Genomic DNA, 26,578 nt, shown 5'->3' with positions numbered 1-26,578 from the left:
GGAAGGAACAGGGTGATACATTTACCTATTAGCCACAAGTTCCTCAGCTATTCAGAAAGAGAAAGTGATGCCCTGTGAGGTCCTAACTTTGCTAACACTTGAGAGCTCAAGCAGAGGAACTTCAACAACTAATATAGAACATAATAGGGAGAATTCATACTTTGGCTAACGGTTGAGTAATGATAATTTCTGAGGTCCTACTCAGTTCAGTAATTCTAGGCTGTGAATTTGTTTGTTTATTTGTTTGTTTGTTTTGCAGGGCAGTGAGGGTTAAGTGACTTGCCCAGGGTCACACAGCTAGTAAGTGTCAAGTGTCTGAGTTCAGATTTGAACTCGGGTCCTCCTGAATCCTTGTTATAACTGAAATTGTTAAATTACTTTTTGCTTCTGGGTTGATTTCTGTATCATACTATTAAAACTGACAATGCCCTGTAATCAGTGGACTAAAACCATATATACCCTCAGAAATGGGGAGACCCCTGAGCTTCTCTCTTAGGAGGGAAGTCTCCACATGATCATGTCATGTTATATTCCTTCTTGGGACAACAAAATATTAAATTGATATTATGTTTTTCTGTATGTCTCTAATTTGTTTCATAGGAGGACAGGTATGTTTTTTCTGTCTGTCTCTGACTTGTAGGAGAAATTAAACATCATTTCTCTGATCTATTTGTAGGAGACAGGCAGATACAAAAACTATATTAATATTCAACAAGAGATATGTGCTTTATTTATTATAAATAGCTTTATAAATAAATATATAATCATAAATATATTATTATAAATGTATTTCCATAAATTTGAGAAAATCCCATCAATTTCCGAGTTTGCTAGACCATTTTCTTGCCAGTTTCTCAATATCAAAGTCAAACCTTAGCTGCTAAAGAATTGGCCACAACTTGAGCATCTAACAATTCATAATACCTATTCTAAAAAATTTCCTGTTCTAGCATCCCTCTGTCTATTATTTCTTGGTTGCTAGGATAGACTATTGACTCATATTGAGTTTTTAGTCAACTTAAGCCCCTAGTCCTTTATTTTCTTTCTTTTCTTTCTTTCTTTCTTTCTTTCTTTCTTTCTTTCTTTCTTTCTTTCTTTCTTTCTTTCTTTCTTTCTTTCTTTCTTTCTTTCTTCCTTCCTTCCTTCCTTCCTTCCTTCCTTCCTTCCTTCCTTCCTTCCTTCCTTCCTTCCTTCCTTTCTTTCTTTCTTTCTTTCTTTCTTTCTTTCTTTCTTTCTTTCTTTCTTTCTTTCTTTCTTTCTTTCTTTCTTTCTGATGCAATGGGAGCTAAGTGGCCCAGGATCACACAGCTAGTAATTGTTAAGTGTCTGAGGCCGGATTTGAACTCAGGTCCTCTTGAATCCGGGGCCGGTGCTCTATCCACTTCGTCACCTAGCTGCCCCAAACCCCTAGTTCTTTTCCCACATTAACTGCAGTCAAGTTTAACACTTGCCAGGTTTAAACTTGACCTTTCTCAGAGTATCAGAGCAAGGGAGTCCTAACCCTGCTCAACTAATTAAGGAATATTGTTCTTAAGTTCTGACAATAACAGAAAGCATTAAACTAATTCCAAAGGATGCCTTTTGGTGAAATTCATGTGTATCTATCTATATTAGTGGATAAAGTTTTGGTAAGAAGGGCAGTGACCTGTGCATAAGTATAGGAATGCAAGGTGAGGGTTGCCAGTGTTGCTAAATGAAGCTCCAAGACTTTTTGGTACTGATATTAACTACCAAGATAAAGTGTTTTCTCCTTCTACACAAGTAACAAGCAGGCCTGGGGGAGTTCCTGCTGAGGGAATAGCAAGGTGGTCAAAAAGAAAAACTTGACCTCAAGAACTCTGCTATGCTCCCTATGTGTGGCTTTAGGCCAAACCCACAAAATGTCAGGGCATAGATTGAAGAATCAGGACAAAGAGCTGAAGACTCTCCCCAAAGAGAAGCCGACTAGAAGCAGTAATGCACAGGTGCAGCAGATGGCAGCCTAGTAGTGCTCACATCCCTGGCTCAGCAGACAAGCAGCAAGTAGCAGCTTCAGAGGCAGTGGGGTATCCCAACTGGGACCCAATTCTGGGAGTGGGAGCTGTCTAGAAAGGGGGGGTTCCCTCAACAGTGCCATAGCAATCTGGGTGAGAATGTGCCCTTGGGTGCATGGAGGGAATTTTCCTTGTTATTTGTCTTGCTATTCTATTCAATTTAGTGACTTGTGCTTTGAACTAATATACCATCGAGTTAGTTCTGCTAAAAGGGAAACATGAGATTAAGGGCTCATGAGAGGTAGATTTGAATGGATACTAACAAATATCTCAAACCCGGCTGTAGCTTTTCTGGGCACCATGCTGAGTAGGGCCTTGAGCTAACCTGCTTATGCTGCCCTTCTCAACTATCTAGTCACAATATTAATCTCTCAACTACAAACAATAGTTTCACAGTCAGTGGTGACCATTTTAACAGCTTTAACTGGGATGGAGGATGACCAAAATATCAAATAGGTTCTTAAAACATGGGATCAGGGGCGGCTAGGTGGCGCATTGGATAAAGCACCGGCCCTGGATTCAGGAGTACCTGAGTTCAAGTCCGGCCTCAGACACTTGACACTTACTAGCTGTGTGACCCTGGGCAAGTCACTTAACCCCCATTGCCTGGCAAAAAAAAAAAAATGGGATCGTGTTTATTATGTAAAACTGCTAGCTTTAAAAAAATAACCCGGGTGTCAAAAAGTAAAGACATTTGTCCTCAAATCACTAAGCATTTGTCTACTGTGTGAAAAGCACTGCATTGACAGATCCATAGCCTAGTATTCTTCCTTCCTTCCTTCCTTCCTTCCTTTCTTTCTTTTTCTTTTTTTGCAGGGCAGTAAGGGTTAAGTGACTTGCCCAGGGTCACACAGCTAGTAAGTGTCAAGTGTCTGAGACCAGATTTGAACTCAGGTCCTCCTGAATCCAGGACCAGTGCTTTATCACCTGTGCCACCTAGCTACCCCCACATAGCCTAGTATTCTTAGAAAAATACAGACGTGACCTGCACTCTTTTTGTGAGGAGTCTATCCATTTGCTCTTGAGACAGATGCAGTTTGTATCTTGATTCCTGCTCACAGAAATGTCTTCGGCAGGCAGAGTGACATAAAAAAGAGAGATCTGTAGCAGATTTCTACCAACTCACCATATCAATCAATCAACTACCATGCATTTCTTATATGCACTGTGTGTGGCACCGGGGACATGAAGATAAAAATGAAACAGTACCTGCTCTCAAAGGGATCACTTCCTCTCAGGGGAAACAGCACGTACACAAATAATGAAACACAAGGTAATTCTATGGGCAAGGGTTGGCAGCAGCAGCTGCAGGAGTTAGGAAAGGTCTAATGAAGAAAGAGGCATTGGAACTACATGTTGAAAAAGGCAGAACAAGGAAGGAATATGTTCTGGGCCTGGAGGATGCAATGCAAGAAAACAGGAGACAGAACATTGTGTGATAGCAGCAAGCATGCCAGCGTGCCCAGGTCCTAGGGTATGCAAAAGGCAGTAACGTGTAATGATATTGTGTCATATGTAATAAGTATGGGATGAAGGACTTTAAGTATCAAAGAATTTGTATTTTAACTCAGAGCAGGGGTTTCCCACCCTTCTTGTGTCATAGACCTCTTTGGCAATCTGGTGAAACCTGTGGATTCCTTTTCAGAAGTGTTTTTAAGTAACTGAAGAAAATGCAAATTTCAGCTAACGGTTAGTGAAAATATAGAAATGTTTTGTCATCTAAATTCACAGACCCCTTGAAATCTATCCACCAAGCCCTATAAGGGACCTCAGACCCAAGTTAAGAAGCCCTGCCCTACAGGCAACAGAGAGCCCTTAGAGCTGAGGAGTGACAGGGCCAGACCTGTTATTTTTATTTAGGGGTTAAATGACTTGTCCAAGGTCACACACCTAGCAGCTAGTAAACACTCTTCTTTCTTCTTCTTCTTCTCACCACCACCATCATTATTATTATTACTTTTATTTCTAAGCCTCTCAGTGGCTCCCTCTCTGTGGGTGTGGCAGCACACTTGTGCTTCTGCAGCCACACCTCACTCAGTTCGTCTCCCCCTCTCTAGCTCGCAGCTTGCGCTTTCTCTTCTCCTTCATCTCTTGGTTGCGCCCCACCTTTCTCCATAGCGTCTCCCTTCGTCTCCTTTCTCCTCCTCCTTTTCACTGTCCCCCACGCCCTTCTCTATCAGTCCTCTCTGTAGCTCCTCCACGTCTCTCAGTGTTTCCTTTTCTCAGTTCTTCTTTTCACTGTCAGTCCCCTTTCTCAGTCCTCTGCTTTTTCTCTTTTACCGTCAGCCAGAGGCAGCTAGTGCACGGGGTTTTTCGTGCATATCTCAGCTGGGTGAAGGAAGCCACCCATATCCCCACTGAGCATGGTATTGTCGCCTGAGGCAGGGGTGTGCCTCACCCCTGAGGAGAGCAGTTGCGCTGGGGGAGGGGCAGCCCATTCAGGGAGTCAGAGGCTAATTTTAGCCTCTTACAAGGGACATCAAATATCTAGTCAAAATTTATAATCACTTCTTGGTGAGTAGGTTTTGAAGAGTTTTTTTGGTACTGAGAACCCCTACTGCAAGGGCATCACTTTCATGAGGGACAAGAAGTAACGGACCCCCCTTCCAGACTCACTGGCAGCCCCAAACACTTCTGCATATGTTGCTATCATTTTTATAAAATGAAAGTTTATTAAAAGTAGGTGTTTCCATTCAACCATTTTGAACAAAAGAAACAAAAGCAGTGAGAACTGTAAGATGTGCTTCCTTCGTTTGCAATAACCATGGATGGACTATAAGAAAAATGCACAAGAGCATATTTAACAAATAATATACCTGGCATATGATACTGTACAAATAGTACTATTAGTATCTAACTGCCATATGTAACAACGTCTCTTTGGACAACAGGAAGAGCTTTGCCCCTATACCTGAGACAGGGACCTTCTCCCCACCTGACGAGTGACAGAAGATAAAAAACAGGGACTAAGTATCTAGAATAGACCAACTAAGGAGTCCCTGCTGCTACATACCTACAGGGACAGTCTTCTGTCAGGCTAATTCCCCACTCTCTATGCTTTTCATTTCTTCCCCAAATTTACTGTCCTTTCCACTCTCACCACCTATTTCTTCTGACCAGCATTTCTTGCTTTATATACTGCAAAATCATTGTACATAATGCCTGGCATGGTACCTGGTGCTTAATAAATGCTTATTAACTAAATTAACAGAAGGCAGTCTCCCAAGTACAAATGTTTTAATGTTATCTAAGGGTTTTTTGTTTGGTTGGGGTTTTTTGGGGGTGGTTTACTACTAATAAAAGTTTGTTGGTATATTAGTAAATAAAAAGGACGTCAGCCAGGGTAGAATAAGCTCCTTCCCATAGATGTTCCATCTTTGCTTTCTTCAAAGAACAGGTGTGTGGGTTGGGTGAGAAGTCAGCCTATGGGCTAACTACTGAAACCAGGGGAGCCAACGGCAGTAGTTGAAGCTGAGGGGGAAGTTGTCGGGGGCTTATCCTCCTCCTCCTCCTTCCTTACCATTACTATCCATCGTCACCTGACTCTACCCTGGACTATTCCAGACTCAAGTGAAAAACAAAGGGTTGATATCTGAATGAGAGCAAATCCAGGAAGGAGCCAAATGAAGGGGAAGAAAAAGAAGGAAAGCCCAAAGGCTTCCTCCCCACGGAGCCATTCCACAGGATGATCAGGAGGAAGTTCCTAAGGCAGGTTTACCTGTTCTGTTATTACTTAAAATGGAGCTGATTGTCACGAACACTGCCAAACTGTATTCTCAGCAGTGTCAGTGGGCTTGATCCTTAACACTTCTGCAAACCCATCACCAAACCAGCAAGTAATGTGTGCCGTGTCCATGGAAAAGTAGAAAAGACGGTCTTGGCAATGTTTCCTTCGATACACAGACCGGGGATCAGCTGCTAATACAGCAGTAATGGCACGCTTTGCCTCTTTCACTGATCGAAAATATTTAAATGAAGTTCTATTGACATCTGAAATGAGAAGAACAAATTAAATTTTTTTAAAAAAACTCATCTACACTTTGAAATCACATGTAGGTCAAATTTCATTGTAATGAACTTCAATTTTGTTGTGCTAAATAGCTCTCAAAATAAATGTTCCACCATCTGGGGCTCAGATATCTTAATCACAGAGATTTTCCACTCAATTCAACAGGCATTTATTACATATGCCAGGCACTATGCTAGGCGCCTCTACAGACTACATCGGTACTGGTTGTTATGCAGTAATTATAGCCTACTTCCCTGAATCAAAGCATGACATTTTCTTTTCTGACTGTTAAGATGGGGACTTTTATTTGTTGTCAGCCTCACAATACCAAATATCCTACAACTAATAATAAGGAGTTAGCATTTATATGGTGCTTTAAGGTTTTCAAGACACTATACAAATATTATCTCACTTTTAATCCAAGATAATTCCAAAGGACCTATGATAAAAAATGTTATCAACCTCCAAAGAGAGATTTAATGGAGTCTGAGTGCAGATTGAAGCATACTTTTTTCGCTTTTTTATAATGTTTCTTGCTTTTTCTTATTTTTTTTTTCAACATGCCTAATATGGAAATGTTTTGCATGATTTCACATGTATAATTGGTATCATATTGCTTGCCTTCTCAATGGGTGGGGGAAAGGTGGGAGGGAAGGAGAGAATTTGGAACTTAAAAGTTTTAAAAATGAATGCTAAAATAAATAAAGTATCTATGATTTGTTGTTTGACCCACTCATTCTTTGGGATGAAATTATTTAGTTTCCAATTAATTTTTGGTCCATCTTTCCATGCCTCTTTTTTACATGTAATTTTTATTGCACCATGATCTGAAAAGGATGCATTTACTATTTTTCTTTCTTTTTTTTTTCAAGTATTTTTTTTTTGTGGGCCAATGAAGGTTAAGTGACTTGCCCAGAGTCACACAGCTAGTGTCAAGTGTCAGAGGTCAAATTTCAACTCAGGTCCTCCTGAATACAGGGCTGGCGCTTTACCCACAGCACCACCTAGCTGCCCCATGCATTTGTTATTTCTGCCTTTCTATATTTGACTGTGATGTTTTTGTGCCCTAATACATGGTCAATTTTTGTGTATGTCCATGTACCACTGAGAAAAAGGTATATTCCTTTCTATCCCCATTCAATTTTCTCCAGATTTCTATCATATCTAACTTTTCTAAAATTCTATTTACCTTTTTAACTTCTTTCTTATTTATTTTGTAGTTAGATTTATCTAGTTCTGAGAGGGGGAGGTTAAGATCCCCCATGAGTATAGTTTTGGAGTCTATTTTCTCTTGTAACTCATTTAACTTCTCTAAGAATCTGGATGCTATACCACTTGGTGCATATATGTTTAGAATTTATATTAATTCATAAAATAAATAAAGCATCAAAAAAAGCCAACCAAACAAATGTTATCTCACTTTATCCTTACAACAATCCTGGAAGGTAGATCTTGTTACTATGCCCATGAGAAAGAAACTAAGGAAACACAGGTTAAGTGACTCACCCAGGGTTTCACAGCTAGTAAGGATCTGAGGATAGATTTTAATTCAGGTCTTCCTGACTCCAGCTCTAGAACTCTATCCTCTAGTAGATGCCTACCAAGGAATACTGAAGGAAACTCCCGTCCATTCATCCACTAGGACCTGATCAGCATCTTGCCATCTGCCTGGTCACTGCTGCCTTTGTCTCCAAATTAAAAATAGCTTCTAAAACCACTCTACATGCCTGATTAACTGAGTCAATCCACTCAACTTTGGGACTCCTCCTCAGGGCACAGGTGTTTAGCTTAATATTTGAGTAAAAATTCATCTGATCCACTAGATCTAGGAGGCCCAAGACCACACTTGATATCTCACCTAATCATCCACAAAGACGCCAGGGCTTACTCAGCCTGGCATGGATGTCCTCACCTGCCTCCAGCTTGTCACCTCCAGTCCTGAAAACAACAGTCAAAGTGACACCATTGCTACCGGAAAAGAAGTGACAATCCCAGTAGCTCCACCTATAATTCCCATGACCGCCTAGCTCCAAGATATGCATGTTGTATTCTCTGTCCCACCCCCAATTAGACTGTAAGCTCCCTGAGGACAAGGATTGGGCAGGGGAGCACCATTTGTTTTCCTAGCCCCAGTGTCTAGTATATAACACGCATTTAATAAAAGCTTGTTGATTGATTGCTATAGCTGCCCATATAATCCCTTAGGGCCTATAGTAATAGGTATACATGGAATCCTAAACAGGGAAAGCAGCAACCAGAATTTCAACAAGTGCATCTCTTAAAAGAATACTGTACTACCCAATAGTTTTCTTATTTTTCTTTCCAGGAAGCTAAGGGGCACAGTGAATAGAGCACTGGCTCTGAAGTCAGGAAGACCCAAGTTCAAATCTGGTCTCAGATACCTGAAACTACTGTGTGACCCTGGGCAAGTCACTTAACCCTGACTGCATCAAACAATTGGGACCATCTCCAGTCGTCCTGATATATATCTTGTCACTAGACCCAGATGGCTCTGAAGGAGAGAGTGAGGCTGGTGACTTTGCATAGCCCTCCCTCACTTAAATCCAATTCAGTACAAGTCACAACATCACCCCAATGTCATGGTCCTCTTTGAGAATGAAGGACAAACACCACCACATTTTTCTTTCCAGAAAACCACGTTGAAAAGTACCTCAAATAAATTCCTCGTAAAAAGAACTCTAAAAATATTACCCCTTGTTAAATTCCTAACAAAAACACACCACCACCTTTAAAAATGAGAAAAGAGATCCAAAGGAACTAACTTTGTCCTAAGAAGATACTAGCCATATTACTCTGGGCAAAACACATAACCCCAGTTGCTTAAAAAAATAAGATACCTGTATCATCTTCTGAACTAAAGCGTTCAAGATCCATTTCCGCATGAGGTGTAAACCGGACTTCTAAAGGAGTCACAGGAGAATCTTTCACCCAGGATGGAACACAACTGCCAGAGGCCCTGACACCCCTGCCAGAACGGTGCCCAATCCCTGAACAGTTTTCTTGTGTAGCTTCATCTCCTTCCATTGCATTTAACCTATTGTCTATACCTTCCTTCAGCTGATGGAGGTCAGTCTGTTCTCCATCTCTACTTGAACTCTGATTTGAGTGAGGCAAGTCTTTCTGTTTCTGTTCCCCTTCTTGTAAACTGAGCTCATCCAAAGGTTCAATCATATCCTGTGGTGAATCATAGTCAGCTATGTATGGTTTTATGTCCAGAACAGGTGTACCATTTATCATGTCAATTCCAGAAAGGTATATGGCTCCTCCTAAGATGTTTTTAAAAAAGGGAAAGAGGGGAGAAACATCATCTTAAAATTTCCATAATCAAAGAAAAACAAATTGTCCATTCAAACAACTAGCAGTCAAAATGCTACCCATAATCACCTTTCTTTTCTTTTCTTTTTTTGGTGAGGTAATTGGGGTTAAGTGACTTGCCCAAGGTCACACAGCTAGTACGTGTCAATCATCTGAGGCCGGATTTGAACTCAGGTACTCCTGACTCCAGGGCCAGTGCTCTATCCACTGCGCCACCTAGCTGCCCCCATAATCACCATTCTAATGGCATTAATGAATGAGCAAAACAGCTCAAAAAATTAATCAGAAAGCTAGTGCTGATGACTGAACAATACTTAGCATAGTGCCCATACAGTAGGTGCTTAATAAATGCTGGCTGAATCACTGACTTACTGAGGAACAGGGTTACATTTGCTGCTTTCTTGCCATTCATAACTACTCAGGGAATCTTCTGTTACTAGTATTTAGCAGATAGGAAAATTCCATTCTCTCCTGTCCCTGTGAGGACCTTAATTAAAAGGGAATTCAAATAATCATAAATGAAAGAAGTGAATTAATTTGACATTTGACAGGTAGCTCCATTTGTTTTAGTCCCATTGATATCTAACAGTTATTAACTGTGAAATAACTGAGAAAAGTTGAAATTCTAATTTAAAACCCCTTATGGCTAAATCAGGACAGCTAGGTGGCACAGGGAATCGAGTGCTGGGCATGGAGTCAGGAAGACTCATCTTCCTGAGTTAAAATCTGACCTCAGACACTTACTAGCAGTGTGACCCTGGGCAAGTCACTTAACCCTGTTTCCCTCAGTTTCCTCATCTGTAAAATCAACTGGAGAAGGAAATGGCAAACCACACTAGTATCTTAGTCAAGGGAACTCCAAATGGGTCATGAAGAGTCAGTCATGACTGAAAACAACAGAACAACAACAAAAATGGTTATATCAGCTTCCTGATAGGTATACAGGGACAAGAAGAACATAAAAAGTACAACAAAGTAAAAGCTGTTTCCTTTTGTTGTTCATTCATGCCCAACTCTTCATGACCCTGTACACCATACTGTCCATGACATTTTCTTGGCAAAGATACTGGAGTGGTTTGCCATTTCCTTCTCCAGTGCATTATGGCAAAGAGAGGTTAAGTGATTTGCCCAGGGACACAAGCTAGTGTCTGAGGCTGGATCTGAAGTCAGGTCTTCCTGACTCTAGACCCAGTGCTCTATCCATTGAGCCACCCAGCTGTATTCTAGCCTCACAACATTTTGGATCTGTGAGAGAACACAGAGCTTAGTCTCTATCCTTTCTTTTTACAAATATGGAATCTGGGGCCCAGGAAAGACTTATATCCTGCTCAAGGTCACTGACCTAGCTAGTCATGGAACCCCGACTAGTGCTTACATCTCCCAACTTTTAGTCCCTCTCTTCACTATGTGCTATTGCCTCTCATCATTACTGCACTTCCCTTATTCAGAGAGCACACTGACCCTGCCAACAATAAAGTAGCTTTATCATGAAAATATACAGACATGGCACTTATCCAGGAAAGGTGTTAGTCCAATGCAGGTGTGACACACTCATAGCCATCACCAAGTTGTATTTGATTTGACTTTCAAATTCCTGCTAACACCATCCTCCTTGTTCCCAATGGCTTCAAGGACTGGTTTGCTTATTCACCAAAGTTATGATAATGATCTTTGGTTTTCATGGATACAGAGAGGGACCAGAGTTGTGATTCCACTGCTGTAGAGAGGTCCCAATGAAAAACTCCTCCTCTACCAATGCAGGGCAACATCTTCTCTGCAACTTAAGAATCTTAGAGCAATTCCGTGAGCACTCAGAGGTTAGAGAAATTTGTCCGAAGTTATAGAAACTTGCCCGAGGTTATAGACACTTGCCCAAGGTCACACACAGCAAGTATGGAAGAGGAGGGACTTAAGTCTAGGAGGTTTTAGTCCAAGTCCAGCTCTCTGTCCACCAAGCTACCCTGCCTTTCATGCATTAAAAACACTATTTTGACTCTATGGGAAAATCGTCATCAGCCAGAAAGAATGACAAGCAAGCAAGCCACAAACGCTATATGCTTGACCCAGAAAACCAAACAGTCCAGCTACATTTGAGTATCTTTGTTTTTATAACTAGTTCCTGACATCAAAAGCTCACAGAGTAACCTGATATTTGAGAAAGAGGAACTAATGTATGTTAGCTGTTCATTTCTCTGGGCTCTAGATCAAAAAGCTATATTCCTAAAATTTAATATCTTAGCTTCCCCCAAAGATACATTCACTGAGTTAAGATTTGATTCTATGCTCTCAGATTTTATATAAGTCCAGAATTCAATAACCACTCAAAGAACATTTCTGTATCATTCACAAAAATAGAGTTTAAGACATCTTCCATTCTGTTACCTAAGGCCTCTTTGCCCTTTGGTTGGCTGTCCAAGTGAAGCCTAGGGATCCTTCTCAAAATAATGCTATAAAACACACAGATTACAAAGGAAACCAATCATACTGAAATACAGTTCTCAGAATATTCAATTATAAACAAAACAAGCTCATGGACCCAAGGTTAAGAACCTCTACTTCTACAGAAACTTTTCTGATATTTTTTTTAATCAAACAATGGAAACTATAGAAAACACAAACCATAAACAACATAAAACATGCCTGCATTTTTGCCTTACCTGCCAGGCAGCTCGGTGACAAATTCATTGTTCAATGCAGAATGTCATAAAAATGACAGATTTAGAATTCAGAAGAAACCTTCAAAACCATTTAGTCCTTCCCTCTCATCTTACACATAAGGTAAATGAGGCCCAGAGAGATCAGTGACTTGCTGAGGTCACATAGTAGTGACAGAAGTGGGGCTTCAACCAAGGTCCTCTGACTCTCCATCCATCGATTTTTTTTTTCCCATTCAATTGTAGGTGTACAGTATGTATATTTCTCTTCTCCTTTGAAACTTTTTTTTCTGCTTTTACCTTTAATTGTGTTTTATATGTGTTTTAACCTTCAAAGTTTCTCAAACTTCTTGGGACGCAAGCAGGGAATAAATTTTATTAAATAAATAAAAATAACCTCCAATAGTGTATGTCTCTCAGCATTTGCTACATTCTAAGCTACAGAAAACCTTATAACAATGAAGACATAAAATGTTATTCCTTCATACATGATTGACTCCTATAGAAAATAGCATGTGTCGTGAAGAGAGAAAACAAGAGAACTCAAGCAATAAAATTTAGGAAAAGATTAGTCAATTTTTTCCAATATAATAACATTAAAAATAAAGGGAGTCGGGGCAGCTAGGTGGCGCAGTGGATAGAGCACCGGCCCTGGATTCAGGAGGACCTGAGTTCAAATCCGGCCTCAGACACTTAAGACTTACTAGCTGTGTGACCCTGGGCAAGTCATTTAACCCCAATTGCCTCACTAAAAAAGAAGAAGAAGAAGAAGATGTTTAAATTTCTAATATGGTAAATGCCAATATATACAACCCACATAAACAAAAATAAAGGGGGTGATAGTATCTCACATTTCTACAATTTCCTCACAACAATCTAGTGAGATAAAAAATGAGAGCATCATGAGTCCCATTTTGAGGATCTGAAAACTAAGGTGGAGAGATTAAATGACTTGCCCATGGTCACACAGCTAGTGTCAGTCAAATCCAAGTCTCTACTGCTTCCAATTCCAGAGCTTGTTTCCTTATTCCATAACACCTTTAATCTCACTAAGAGGGACAAACACAGTACAGTTTTGTCCTTAAAGCTAAGCATAGAAGACCGATGTGATTATCTGCAAATTCAAGGAATGCTTTAATTATGCAAATAAAATTAAGATGGCCCTTTTTATCGTTTGATCATCCCAAAATTATGCTTAGTGAGGAGTTAACTAGATATCGTCTTGATGTGCTTCTTTTTGGGGTGTCAACTGGACTTTTCCAGAACCAGTCTCTAACCTACGAATGGCCAGAGCTGCACAAAATAGGCCAGAGACAGGTGTAAGGAATTAGAGAGAAAGTTGATTTTCTAAGGCAGGAAAGAAGCTTGCAAGCAAGGTGGAGCTATAGACACAGGTGCTGGGGCCCCACCCCTAGTGGGGGGACTGGGGGCAGTGTGGGGAGATCTCAATACTTATTCTAGTGACTGTTCAGTGAGTTGTAGCCCTAACAATGAGGGAGCAGCAAGCATGGGACAAGTTTGATTCACAGCAGGATGTCCCAGCTTTATTCAGTGTTTGTCTTTGACCAGAGAACACCTGGTGAATTACGTGACTAGCCCAGAGGATGAAATCATCCAGAGGGTGATCACAAAGGATTGTTGTCCTGCCCAGCTCAGGGCACAACTTGCTTGCTGGGCCTTAGCTCTGGAAACATGGAGTCTAAATTCTACTTTGTCAGGGCAGGGAGGGACCAGCGGTGGTTAAGAATGTAAAAAAGAATTAAATGTTACCTTCTACTTTGTCCAGTTTGGCAAGAGTAAGTCCAATGGCATTAGGACGATGAGGACTCCTTGTGGAGAAGATGCCAGTCTTCGTACCATTCAACCGAGGAGGCTGCACTTTCGCCTTACAACTCAAATGACCATTTTTATGAAAAACAAACAAAACCCTGATGGAAAAGACCAGAATCACTTAGCATAGAAAAAAAGAAAGCTATTTTTTGAAAACATAAAAGAAACCCAAAAATTACCTCCAAAATAATGACTTCATTTAATGTACAGTTTAATACAAACTTTATCACTCAGTTTTGGGGTGAGAGGGAATCACTGAAAAGTGACAATGGTATAAAAAAGCAGCTAAAAACATTTTCTTTTTAAAAGAAAGTAAAAAAATAAATAAAATAAAATAAAAAAGGGGCAGCAAGCACCAGCCCTGGATTCAGGAGTACCTGAGTTCAAATCCAGCCTCAGACACTTGACACTTACTAGCTGTGTGACCCTGGGCAAATCACTTACCCCCCATTGCCCCGAAATAAATAAATAAAATTTTTTTAAATTAATATTTAAAAAAAAAAGAAAGTACATTTAAATTTTTAGAAGGAAAAGAATTTGTGTTTAATCTATAGTCTTCACTAATACTCACTATGCAATTAATTAATCAATTCAGACTATTGGGGAGTGAGGGAGAGTAAATAGAAATGTCTCAGACCAAATGACTGAGATAAATATTAGTATAATTTCTTTTTTTTGTTTGTTGTTTTTTTGCTGGGTTTTTTTGGTGAGGCAATTGGGGTTAAGTGACTTGCCCAGGGGCACACAGCTAGTAAGTGTTAAGTGTCTGAGTCTCGATTTGAACTCAGGTTCTCCTGACTCCAGGGCAGGTGCTCTATCCACTTCGCCACCTAGCTGCCCCAGTATAATTTCTCTTGAAAGATATATGATCTTAAAGCTGACTGAACTTTGTTAAACGTCAATGTACTTTCCAAAGTAACCAATTATTTCCAAAGTACTTATTTATTTCCTAGCAATTTCTGGACATCAGAATCTATTACCAATGATTAAACAACTTACCAAACATGTGAAAACTGTTCTAAGCCCATTACAGAATGTTCAGGATTGTTAAAGACACTTTTTCTTATCCTCAAACAAGCACGTGACAAACTGCAAATGGTTGGCTGCCTCGGAGTACCATTCTTAGCTGAGAAACATGACTCTATGTAACCAATTGGTTCGGTTAAAATATTACCTGTAGAAACAAAACAACAAAAACAAATTATTTTCTAATTTGGTGAGATACCCAAGGGGTGTAGTGGTTAGAATGTCAGACTTGGAGTCATGAAGATTTGAATTCTCATCATCAGTTTCTTCATCAGTAAAATGAGCATAACACCAGCACCTATCTCACAAGGTTACGGTATGAAATGAGATTACATATAAAAAAGTGCTTTTGTAAATCACTTCTGTAACCTTAAAGTGATACATAAATGCTAGCTAGTATTATTTTCAATAATAGTAATAATAAGCAATTAAAGGATTACAAAAACAATCCATACTGCTTTCTTGAGCTTTTTGATTATAGTCAACTTTACTGCTTTAATGTTCTAAAAGATACTAAGGGGCCAAGCTACGTGTTGCAGTGGATAAAGCACCCAGCCCTCATTTCAGGAGGACCTGAGTTCAAATCTGACCTCATACAATTAACACTAGTGTGTAATCCTGGGCAAGTCACATAACCATCATTGCTCTGCCCAAAAATAAACAAACAAAATAGATAGATAGATAGATAGATAAAAAATAAAGGATACTAAGAATAATATAAACTAGAACTAGAAAAAATATTAAAAAATCATTCAGCCAACCTCTTCATATTTTTTTTTTAGTGAGGCAATTGGGGTTAAGTGACTTGCCCAGGGTCACACAGCTAGTAAGTGTTAAGTGTCTGAGGCCAGATTTGAACTCAGGTCCTCCTGACTCCAGGGCTGGTGCTCTATCCACTGCGCCATCTAGCTGCCCCTTTTTAATTTTTTTTTTTGGCCGGGAAATGGGGGTTAAGTGACTTACCCAGGGTCACAGAGCTAGTAAGGGTCAAGTGTCTGAGGCCAGATTTGAACTCTGGTACTCCTGACTCCAGGGCCGGTGCTTTATCCACTGCGTCACCTAGCCGCCCCCAACCTCTTCATTTTTAAGATGGAAAAAATGAGGCTTGAAAAGGTTATATTTTTGTCCAAACTCACATACCTAGTTGCTAAAGAAGTAGGGAATGGTCTAATGTACCAATCCAATACCCTTTTTATTTAATGTCTAATAAATGCTTGTTACCTGGTTTACCAACACATCCTTCATCTAATACAAATGCCAAATAACTGGCCACTTAAAGGCAAAGTTTTTCACATAATCTCAGCAATCAACAGTTGAATGTAATATCCAGAATCACTGATCCCTTTCTTCATCTGTGTGTTTGCCATCTTTACACAATTTTTTTTTAAAAAGTATCCCCTGAACAGTTGCATCCAAATAGTCTAAAAGACTGTCTCTGACACAGACACCAAGGGACACTTTGTGAGACATCAACCTCAAAAATCAACCCAGCAACATAACCTTTCAGACAACTAAAGAGCAGAAAGGAGTCTTAGAGTAGGATTTTCCCTAACCCTTAAATATAAGTGATTTAATTGTGATAGTAATCAATCATAGACTACAAATGGTGACTTACTTATGTTTACGTGTCCTCTAGTCTCTTGGAAATTATGTAACTTGTTTTTAATGAACTTTTGGGGGGGGGCAATGAGGGTTAAGTGACTTGCCCAGGGTCACACAGCTAGTAAGTGTCAAGTGTCTGAGGCTGGATTTGAACTCAGGTACTCCTGAATCCAAGGCCAGTGCCTTATCCACTGCTTCACCTGGCTGCCCCCCTAATTTATTTACTCTTAATATTCTTTAGTGGCTTAAGCCAATGCAGTCATATGTTCTCACGTATCAACTTTATAGTAAATTTGTTTCTTGATCATTTTAACTGATGTCCCTTGATCCTTGTGGTTAACCACAAGGTACTAAAAAGAGCATCTTCTAAGCTGAAGGAGCCAATCAGCTTCAGAGAAAGAGTTACCAACATCAACTGTGGCAAGTGAACATATAGGTGTTGTCACAAACCCATATAAGGTCAGAACTTCCTGGGTGCTGGACTGTGAGATTTAAAATTGGATACTAGAGTATTAACCTCCCCTTTTAACCTTTCCCTTATTTATCTCCCAGACTAGTAAGTGGAAGAAGCCTCTGGTCTCTAGTTAGAGCTTTTATTGTTTGGAAATTACAAGGTGATGTTGATTAAAGAGATAGGAAAGTAGAAATACAAACAGTCTTAAATCTAAGCTTAGTCTATATTCTGTAAAAAAACTCACCAAAACCCTATAGGGCTCACCAAAAAAACCCAAGGTCACCTCTGAAGCTGAGAGCCACGTCAAGCACGTGCTGTTACTCAGCATTAGAGATTGGAGGAGGCCAAGAGGACACATGGCTACAACAGTGACTTGGGACAAGTGACTATATCCACATTCTACTTTTTTATCTGTTGTATATTTGGGAGGAGTTTGTCTAAAAATAGTAGGGTAGAAATACCTTTAAAGCCCTATAGGGGTATAAAAACCCCCAGATCCCTAGGCTCAGGGTCTTAGACCTGAGGCTGGCTTTACTGTGAGACAGGTACCCTCTCTCAAAAACCCTATCTTTCTACAGCTTGGAGACTTTGCTGTTTCTTTTTCTTCATCGCACTTAGAACTTTTCGCATCACCTAGTCCAGTAGTTCCCTTAAGATGGTTCAAGGGGGTTGCACTAACAATTCTTTAACAATGCATAAAGCAGTAAATAATATTTTCCTCTATAAAAACAAGCATGTACATGTTTGAATAACTTTTATAAATATATAAAGTTTAATTCGGAAGGTTTGGGGGAGTTATCATTTTAGTTACTGTGAGCTTGTTGTTCGGTTATTTCAGTTGTGTATGACTCTATTTGAGGTTTTCTTGGCAAAGATACTGGATTGGCTTGCTATTTCCTTCTCTAGTTCATTTTACAGATGAAGAAACTGAGGCCAATGGGGTTCACTGACTTGTCCAGGGTCACAAAAAACACACAAATCTCAAACAGGATTTGAACCAGGTCTTCCTGATTCCAGGCCAGGTGCTCTATCCACTGCACCACCTGAAACATTTAAAAGGAAATTATATGTAGTATATTAAATTACCATGAGGATTCACAACACATTATTTTGTTGTTGAAAAGAGTTCAAGGAACAACAAAAAAAATAGGATCCATTGATCTAGTCCAACCCTTTTATTTAAGAAATGAAGAAACTGAGGCTTAGACAGGTTAATAAGATGGCCCAATGTACCTATGTCATCATTTTCCATCTAACTTGCAGGTCATCATCTTCTTCGCCCTACCCCCAGCCCAGGGATACTATTCCCCATCTCCCCTTCTCAGCTTCTTTTTATGTGCTGTTCTCTCTCATAAGACTGGGAGCTCCTTGAGAGCAGGAGCTGTCTTTTACCTCCTTTGCATCCCCAGTGCTTAGTACAATGCCTGTGCAGGTGCTTCAGAAGTGTGTCTTGACTGACTGAATGATTAAGTGACTTAACCAACATCACAAATCTAGGACAAGAACTGGTCTCACTCCACTGCTCTTGTAGCCATACCTAATTTTCCCTATATAGGCTGACATGAATCTATTAATTTTTCTAAGACCTTCTGGGATCTGTTTGTTTTAGACAGACAGCCTTTTGGGACAAATAAATCCCATGTTTACAAATGCGTGAGACAAAAATCTCCCAAAACAAAGTTCCATTCACATTGATTCATTCATGTTCTGTTTCAGTTCCTATACCCCAAAATTTAGGTTAACATGGCACCTATGAGCCTAGAGGCCATAATAATAATAGCATTTATATTGCAGCTAGGTGGCTAAGTGGATTAGAGTTATGGGCCTGGAGTCAGAAGACCTGAGTTCAATCTCATAAACTAAAATCAGATTGACATTCTGGGTGATGTGAATGGTTCAGAGAAATGAAGTAATTTGTCCTAAGACACACAGATAGTAAGTGGCAAAGGCAAGATTTGAACCTGTGTCCTCTTATTTCCAATCCAAAGCTTTTCTCTCTTCATTAGGATGCTTCTTTTTTTCTAAGATTGCTGTTCTGTGGCACAGTGGATAGAGTGCTGGGGGTGAATTCAAGAAGACTCTTCCCCCCCCCCCCATTCAGATCCGGCCCCAGATACTTACTAGCTGTGTGACCCTAGGCAAGTCACTTCACCTTGTTTGACTCAGTTTCCTTATCTGTAAAATGAGCTGCAGAAGGTAGTGGTAAACCACTCCAGTATCTTTACCAAGAAAAACCCCGGGGGCAGCTAGATGGCGCAGTGGATAGAGCACTGGACCTGGATTCAGGAGTACCTGAGTTCAAATCTGACCTCAGACACTTAACACTAACTAGCTGTGTGACCCTGGGCAAGTCACTTAACCCCAATTGCCCCGCAAAAAAAAAAAAAGAAAAACCCCAATGGAGTCACAAAGAGTTGGACAAACAAAAATGTATATAGCACTTTATGGTTTGCAAAGCACTTTACAAAAATGATGCTATTTTATCCTCATAAACAAACCTGGAAACCAGGTGCTATTATTATCCCCCTTTTACAGATGTGGGAACTGAGGTAAAGAGAAGTTAAGTGACTTACCTAGAGTTACACAGCTGCTAAGTGTCCTGTGCCATGTGCTTTGATGACAACCACACCCAATTTTCCTAGTATGCAGGAAAGAGCACTGAGCTCTGCTGGGCTTACCGGCAAGGTTCAAGTCCCAAGACTGCATGACCTTGGGTAAATTAATTAATCTCTCTGGGCCTGCTTCCTATTCTATAAAATGAACGAAGGACTGGATGAGAAGCCGTCTAAGTCCTTAATAGCTCTAACAGTTTCACAGAAGCCGCTCACTAACTGTTAAGAACTTGAAGGGGCCTAAAAGATTACCTGGACTCCAAACACTCATTTTCTACTCATAGTAAACTGTTTTTGCTTTTCTTGTTGTTCCCAGTTCTTAGCACAGTGCCTCCCACAAGGTGATAATAATAATAATAATAATAATAATAATAATAATAATAATAATAATAATATTCTCTCTGTCTCTGTATCTATCTATCTATCTCACCCATATAACATATATATGCCATATAGACAGAAAGCACTTTATGGTTTACAGAACACTTTACATTTTGATCCACGGAACAACCCATTCAACGGATGAGGAAACTGAGGTTTTGTAGTGAGAGAGGTTAAGTGACTTGTCCAGCTACAAAACCTCTGAGGCAGTATTTGAACTCAGGTCTTCCCGACAAAGTCTTTGATTCTAATCACGGAAACCACCTAGTAAGCATTCAATAAATGTTTTGACCTTGCACCCATTTGGATTTCTTCCGATTGCTTTACTATGATTGATTGCTGTTATTTCTAATATGCATCCAGAGCTAAATCCTGTTGGATAGGGTCTGGAGGGGGAGAAGAGATTGAGGGGAGACGTGGAATGAGCAAGACCCTAGTTCAAACCTACCTCAGCTACTTACTAGCTGTGAGAGTCTGGGCAAGTTATTTAACCGTGCCTCAGTTTTCCCCCCTTAACCCCCCGTAAAATATGAATAATAGCATTTCACAGGGCTGTTGTGAGGTTCGAATGAGCTAATCTATGGGCTATTTAATGACTTTGAGGACCAAATGAATTAATGTTAGTGCTGTATAAATGCCGGTTACAGGGACACTATCTAGAGTTTAACTGAGGATCCTGGCGCAGCTGAGCCAACTCCAATCACTTTTTTTGGGGGGGGAAGAAGAACTATCATGGGGTGATTTTCCCTCCTACCACCCTTACCACGACCCCAAAGTCTTTTCTATATTCGTCAAGCTGGGGTGACCACAGGGAGGACATGATTAGCATTCTAATTCACTAATCACTACTTCTATTCTAATTCGCTATTCATTCATCACAACTAATGGCTGCCACCAACTGGAAGGAAACAGGTGCCGGGGAGGATGTTCTCCGAAATAAAAGTCACAAAGGTAAAACAAGAGAGACCGTACTATCGCGGGCGACTCGCGACAGAAAGAGCTGCTCATGTGACCGCTCCCCATGTGACCACCCAGCACGTGACCCTCCTCCAATAAGGAAGCAACCCCTTAAGTTACCTGTTTCTAGAGCCGGTTTCACGTACTCACACGGGGTCGAATGGGGCGGGATCCTAAACTCTTCCGGACGCTGCATGGCGTTGGTCACCACGGCCGGCTTTAGAGATTAAAAGAACAACAATGATAATGATGTTGACAATAACCACCAGCTCCCCGTACGCAAGCTGGCGCGGTTCCCTCACAGCTTGCCGGGCCCACGGTCCCTGACCCCAGAGACGCAGAGTACTGGTTGGGGTCCTGCGCTTGCGCGGAGAAGGTGGGGGAAGAGGGGAGGGGCTCTGCGCAGAGCGCGCATGCGCGCGGCCTGTCCAAGGGCTCTGGATCCGTCGCTCCTCTTCTGTTGGCGTCGCTTCCCTCGGTCGCTAAGGCTGCCTCCGCCCTCCAGCATCCGCCGCCCTCAGAGGACGGGTACTCCCTCGGACAGCACCGAAGATCGGTTGGGGCTTGCACTCACTAGTCCCAGGTATAGTTGCGGGGAGCGGCTCGCCGGCCCGGGGCGCACACACCTGCAATCTGTGTCGGCTTGTCTAACTGGGCCTGGGCTAGAAGGTCCCCCCCCCCCGAGGAAAGTGTCATCAAGTGTGGAGCCACCCCTCTGGGCGCTGGCCGGGGACGGGGGGCAGGGCTTTCTGCCCACCCACCCCCACTCCCAACCCCGGGCGGTTTGGCTGCAGACGCAGGACACGGACCCAGAATTTGGGGACACAGAATGTGTGGTAACAGGTTAAATGGTATCTTTAATAGACGTTATGTCCTTTATTCAAAAATTTTGTGCTCTGGTCTTTTAAAAAAAATTTTATCTCTCCCACTCACACCTAGTGCAGTGACACATAAATATGTTCCCAAAACCAAAACCACCTGCTGTGTGCCAGGCACTACTAGACCCTGGGAAGACAAGTACAAAGAATGAAGACAATCCCCGAGGGGTGTCCCAAAAATCATAGTGCTGGTTTTAAATTTTAACTTGAAAATAATAATGATAGCAAACGTTTATATAGCACCTATCGAGAGCCAGGCACTTTACAATTATTACCTCATTTGATTTTCACAACCACCCTGAGAGGTAGTGCTATTATTATCCTCGTTTTACAGATGAGGAAACTGAGGCAAATAGGTTAATTGATTTGCCTGGGGTCACATAGGTTGTAAATATCTGAGACTGTATAATAACAGTTAATCTTTATATGGGGTGTTTATTATGTGCAAGGCACTGTGCTAAGCCCTTTACAATTATTATGTCATATGATCCTTACAACAACCCTAGAAGGTAGGTACTATTAATATCCCATCCCATTTTACAGATGGAGAATCTGAGGCAAACAGTTTAAGTGACTTGCCATGGGTCATATAGCTGTTAAGTATGTGAGGTCTGGATTTGAACTCAGTTCCTCATGACTCCATGCTCATCCATTCTACCACTTACTAACTTGGGGAGGGGAGTGAGGAACCACATTATTTTAAAGTTTATTAATTTCTATTTCTTTTTTAATTCTTTAATTTTGAATAATACATTTTTAATTTTAATTTTTTGTTTCAGTCACTCTGAGGATAGCAAACATTGAAGAAAGTCAACTGCATTCTCAACAGCAATAAGAAGAAAATTCACTTTCTTTTATAAGGAGGCTTCCCACAGAAATTTAATTAACAACTAGATGAAAAAGTTAAAGGAAACTGACTCATTTCAATATAAACATAGATTTGGGAGACTCCAAGCAAGCAAAGAAACCGTGGCTGAAATCGAAAGCACTGCATTTGTATGTGAAGCACAAGAGGGTGGTTATGTAGAATTTTAATAAGAAACATCAATATTTAAAAATTTTAAATAACCCTTCCAGGGTCACTTTTTTGTAAGTTTATAGCAGTTATACTTCTTAAGTTATTACAGTTAGGTCATGAGTAATGCAAGTTCAAATTATTCAAAATCCAGTTTAGTGCAATTTATAAAATGAAAGAGATTGAATTTAACATGAGCCAAAAATCAGCTAATGCAATGTATGCTATTCAAAGGTTTTAGCTTGCAATATATGTCATAGGTTATTGATGTGATTTGTCACTGTGTACCATATTACCAACAGTTGTGTTCATTTTTTTTTTAAGCCCATAACAAAATGGACAAAAGGAAGAAGACTTCAGATGGAAACACTGCCACTGTGAAAAAAAAGAGGCTTGTTATTACATTAGAACAAAAATGTGATGTGATTGAACGGCATGAACGTGGTCATAGTAACTCAAAAATAGGACGAGATGTAGGAATGCCTGAATCTACGGTACGGAATATTATAAAACATGCAGGTGAAATTAAAAAAAAAGGTAAAGTTGCATCTACTTTTTGTGGTTTGCAAACAACTACAAGGAATAGAAGTGTTACAATGATAGAAATGGAACGTCTTTTAGCTGTGTGGATTGATGATTGTAATAAAAAATGCATTCCTCTTAGCAGAGCTGCCATTCAGACAAAAGCCTCAAGTTTATTTAAAGCAGTGAAAGAAAATGGAAATGAAGTAGATAGTGAGGAAACTTTTTCTGCAAGTGGTGGTTGGTTTGATCGCTTTAAAAATAGAGTTCATTTGCATCACGTTAAAATTACTGGAGAGATAGCCAATGCTGATGAGAACATGGCAGCCAACTATCCTGATGTTTTGAAGAAAATAATTGGAGACGGTGGATACACTGATCAACCAATTTTTAATGTGGGTGGAACAGGCTTATTCTGGAAAAAGATTCCTTTCAGAACTTATATTTTTAAGAAAGAAAAAACTCAACCTGGATTTAAAGGGTCTACCAATCACGTGACAGTTTTTGAACGCGAATGTGGTCATGATAACTCTAAAACAGGACAAGACATAGGAATGCCTGAGTCTACGGTACAGAATATCATAAAACACACAGGCGAAATACAAGAAAAAGACAATGTTGCATCAGCTTATTGTGGTTTACAGACAACTACAAGGAATAGAAGTGTTACGATGATAGAAATGGAGCCTCCTTTAACTGTATGGATTGAAGACTGCAATGATAAACACATTCCTCATAGCAAAACAGCCGTGCAAACAAATGCTCCAAGCTTATTTAAGGTAGAGAAAGAAAATGGAAATGAAATAGATAATGAAGAAACTTTTGCTGCAAACAGTGGTTGCTTCACTCACTTTAAAAATCAAGGTCAATTGCATGATGTTAAAATCAGTGAAAAGGCAGCTACCACAGATGAGGATATGGCAGCTAAGTTTCCTGATGTTTTGAAGAAAATAATTGAAGAAGGTGGATACACTGATCAACAAATTTTCAATGTGGATGAAACAGGTTTATTTTGGAAAAGGATGCCTTCCAGAACTTACATTTCCAAAAAAGAAAACACTCAACCTGGATTTAAAGTGTCTAGGGATCGCCTAACACTTTTACTAGGAGGTAATGCAGAAGGGGATTTTAAATTAAAACCAATGCTTGTTTATTGGTCCCAAAATCCTCGTGCTCTGAGAGGCTACAACCAACAATCACTTCCAGTTCTCTGGAGGTCAAATAAGAAAGCATGGATGACTAAAGCTATTTTTGAAGACTGGTTTTCAAGTTATTTTAGCCCAGCTGTCGAAAAATATTGCAAAGACAGCAACATTGCCTTTAAAGCATTATTGATTTTAGATAATGCCCCAGGTCATCCAACTACACTTAGTTCATTGTGTGAAAATATAAAAGTAATTTTTTTGCCACCAAACACAACATCTTTATTGCAACCCATGAACCAAGGAACCATTGCAACATTTAAGGCCTACTACCTAAGAAAAATTTTCGAACAGGCAGCTACTAAAACTATAGGTAATGATGCAATGTCTTTAACTGACTTCTGGGAAAATTATAACATCAGAGATGCAATTGAAAATATTCATCATGCTTGGCAACAAATAACTGCAAACAACATGCGTGAAGTGTGGAAGTATATTTTGCCCCATTGTGCAAATAGTAGTTTTGAAGGTTTTCTCTCTCAAAAGCAGGCTGTTATAGAAGAAATAACAAACACAGGAAAACAACTTGGTTTTGATGAACTAGAAAGTGACAATGTCCTAGAATTGTTGGAATCTCACTCAGAAGAATTGACCACTGATGATTTTCTTCATTTAGAGCAACAACGAGTGTTTGAAGATATTGACGATGACACCGAAGAAGCAAATAATGTGCAAATGAAAGAGTTCACTCTCAAAGAATTTGAAGATATCTTTCAAGCTTTAGAAGTTGTGAAGCAAAAAATTATGGATGCTGACCCTGATGTTGATAGAAGAATGCAAATTCACCAAGATGTGGATAAAGCTCTTTGCACCTACCAGCGTATGTATGAAGATTTAAAGAAAGAGAAGACAATTCAGTCTACACTGCTAAAATATATTAAACAAGAATAACAATATTTTCATCATATCAGTGTAGGCTTATCTTTAGGTAAGATATTCAGTAATTTAATTTTTTTATTTTCTTAATTTTGCTTTGTATAGCTATACCATTATTTTGTAATAAATTTGAATCAAAAGTACATTTTTCTTATCCTTTGTTGTTATGTTAATAAACAGTAAAAAACTTAAATATGTTTGCATATTTCTATCTAGCTGGAACTAATTACTATATTTTACATATAATTATAACGTCAAATAGTTTAGCTTCAAATCACACAGCCACTTCACAGGATTCATTATTCACACTAATCAGCATCTATCTGTGAAGCTTAAAACTTGACTAAGACTTTTGAAACACCCTGTATATCTCCCCCAGCCATCAATCCATCCCCTTTTTAACAAATATTTTTTTTAAATGGGGAATACACCAGTGTAGCAAAACTAAATATCATTTCATTATAAAAATATGCAAAGTATTCAAGACTCATTCCCCCACCTCTGCAAAGGAGATACATTTTTCAACCTTTTTCCAGAGCTAAGCTTCTTGGCCATTATTTAATGTTCAGTTTTCATCAAAAGGCATACTTTAAGTGAGATATTGAAGTGGATTATGCCCTTTTAACTATTCTAAGGAATAGTTCAAGAGAGACACAAAAGATAAAATAGAGGTAACATTCAAAATTCTAATGGAATATAATGCCTTTCTCAAACCTCACTTCGTGGTTAGAAAACTTGACTTAGTCCTGGTCTTGCTATTTACTGGAGGACCTTGCCACCGGATTACTTGTCCCCATTTGACCCCAGTTTCTTCCTCTATAAAATAAGGGGATTGGATTAAATGACTTCTGAAGTCTTTTCTAGATCCAAATATATAATTTTACTTGAATTGTACAAAATTCCTTTCGAAATAGCAGATAGGTATTAGCCTCATTTTACAGAGAAAACGGAATTGCAGAAATTAAATAGCTAGTAAATAATTGACATAGTCCTGGGTCTTTCCAACTAAAAGTCTGGTGTATTTTCTATAATCCACTATTCCCCCCCTAAAAAAAGGTAATGTATTTATAATTAAGGGAGAAGAATGTTTTTCAATGTTATAACTATTGCTTACAAATAGAAAGTATTTATACTACTTAAAATGTAATAACATAAATCAGAAATTTTCTTTGCATAACTCCAGATTTTTAA

At 39.7% G+C, this 26,578-nt stretch overlaps 2 protein-coding genes across 4 annotated transcripts; one reads left to right on the top strand and one right to left on the bottom strand.

Annotated features, from left to right (window-relative positions):
• Nucleotides 1-4,727: 4,727 nt before the first annotated feature.
• On the bottom strand, nucleotides 4,728-21,147 carry TRMO (tRNA methyltransferase O). Its single transcript, XM_043979226.1, has 5 exons — nucleotides 21,015-21,147; nucleotides 14,862-15,036; nucleotides 13,803-13,960; nucleotides 8,901-9,329; nucleotides 4,728-6,023 (listed from the first exon to the last, which is right to left on the bottom strand). Exons 1-5 carry the CDS (start codon nucleotides 21,088-21,090, stop codon nucleotides 5,785-5,787), a joined length of 1,077 nt encoding a protein of 358 aa, XP_043835161.1. The 5' UTR covers nucleotides 21,091-21,147; the 3' UTR covers nucleotides 4,728-5,784.
• Nucleotides 21,148-21,338: 191 nt separating this feature from the next.
• On the top strand, nucleotides 21,339-25,542 carry LOC122736820 (tigger transposable element-derived protein 1-like). 3 transcript variants are annotated; one of them, XM_043979223.1, is made up of 3 exons: nucleotides 21,339-21,477; nucleotides 22,552-22,768; nucleotides 23,112-25,542. In XM_043979223.1, the coding sequence occupies exon 3, from the start codon at nucleotides 23,123-23,125 to the stop codon at nucleotides 25,400-25,402; it is 2,280 nt and encodes a 759-aa protein (XP_043835158.1). In that variant the 5' UTR covers nucleotides 21,339-21,477; nucleotides 22,552-22,768; nucleotides 23,112-23,122; the 3' UTR covers nucleotides 25,403-25,542. The 3 variants fall into 3 exon arrangements, with proteins under 3 accessions (XP_043835158.1, XP_043835159.1, XP_043835160.1); XM_043979224.1 differs by having other exon boundaries at nucleotides 22,552-22,861; XM_043979225.1 differs by lacking the exon at nucleotides 22,552-22,768 and having other exon boundaries at nucleotides 21,342-21,477.
• The last annotated feature ends 1,036 nt before the right edge of the window (nucleotides 25,543-26,578 follow it).

This window comes from Dromiciops gliroides, chromosome 1 (genome assembly GCF_019393635.1).
Source record: "Dromiciops gliroides isolate mDroGli1 chromosome 1, mDroGli1.pri, whole genome shotgun sequence".
Classification (NCBI taxonomy): domain Eukaryota; kingdom Metazoa; phylum Chordata; class Mammalia; order Microbiotheria; family Microbiotheriidae; genus Dromiciops; species Dromiciops gliroides.
Note: the sequence above shows the minus strand (reverse complement) of the source record. Positions and strands in the feature narration are given on the sequence as shown.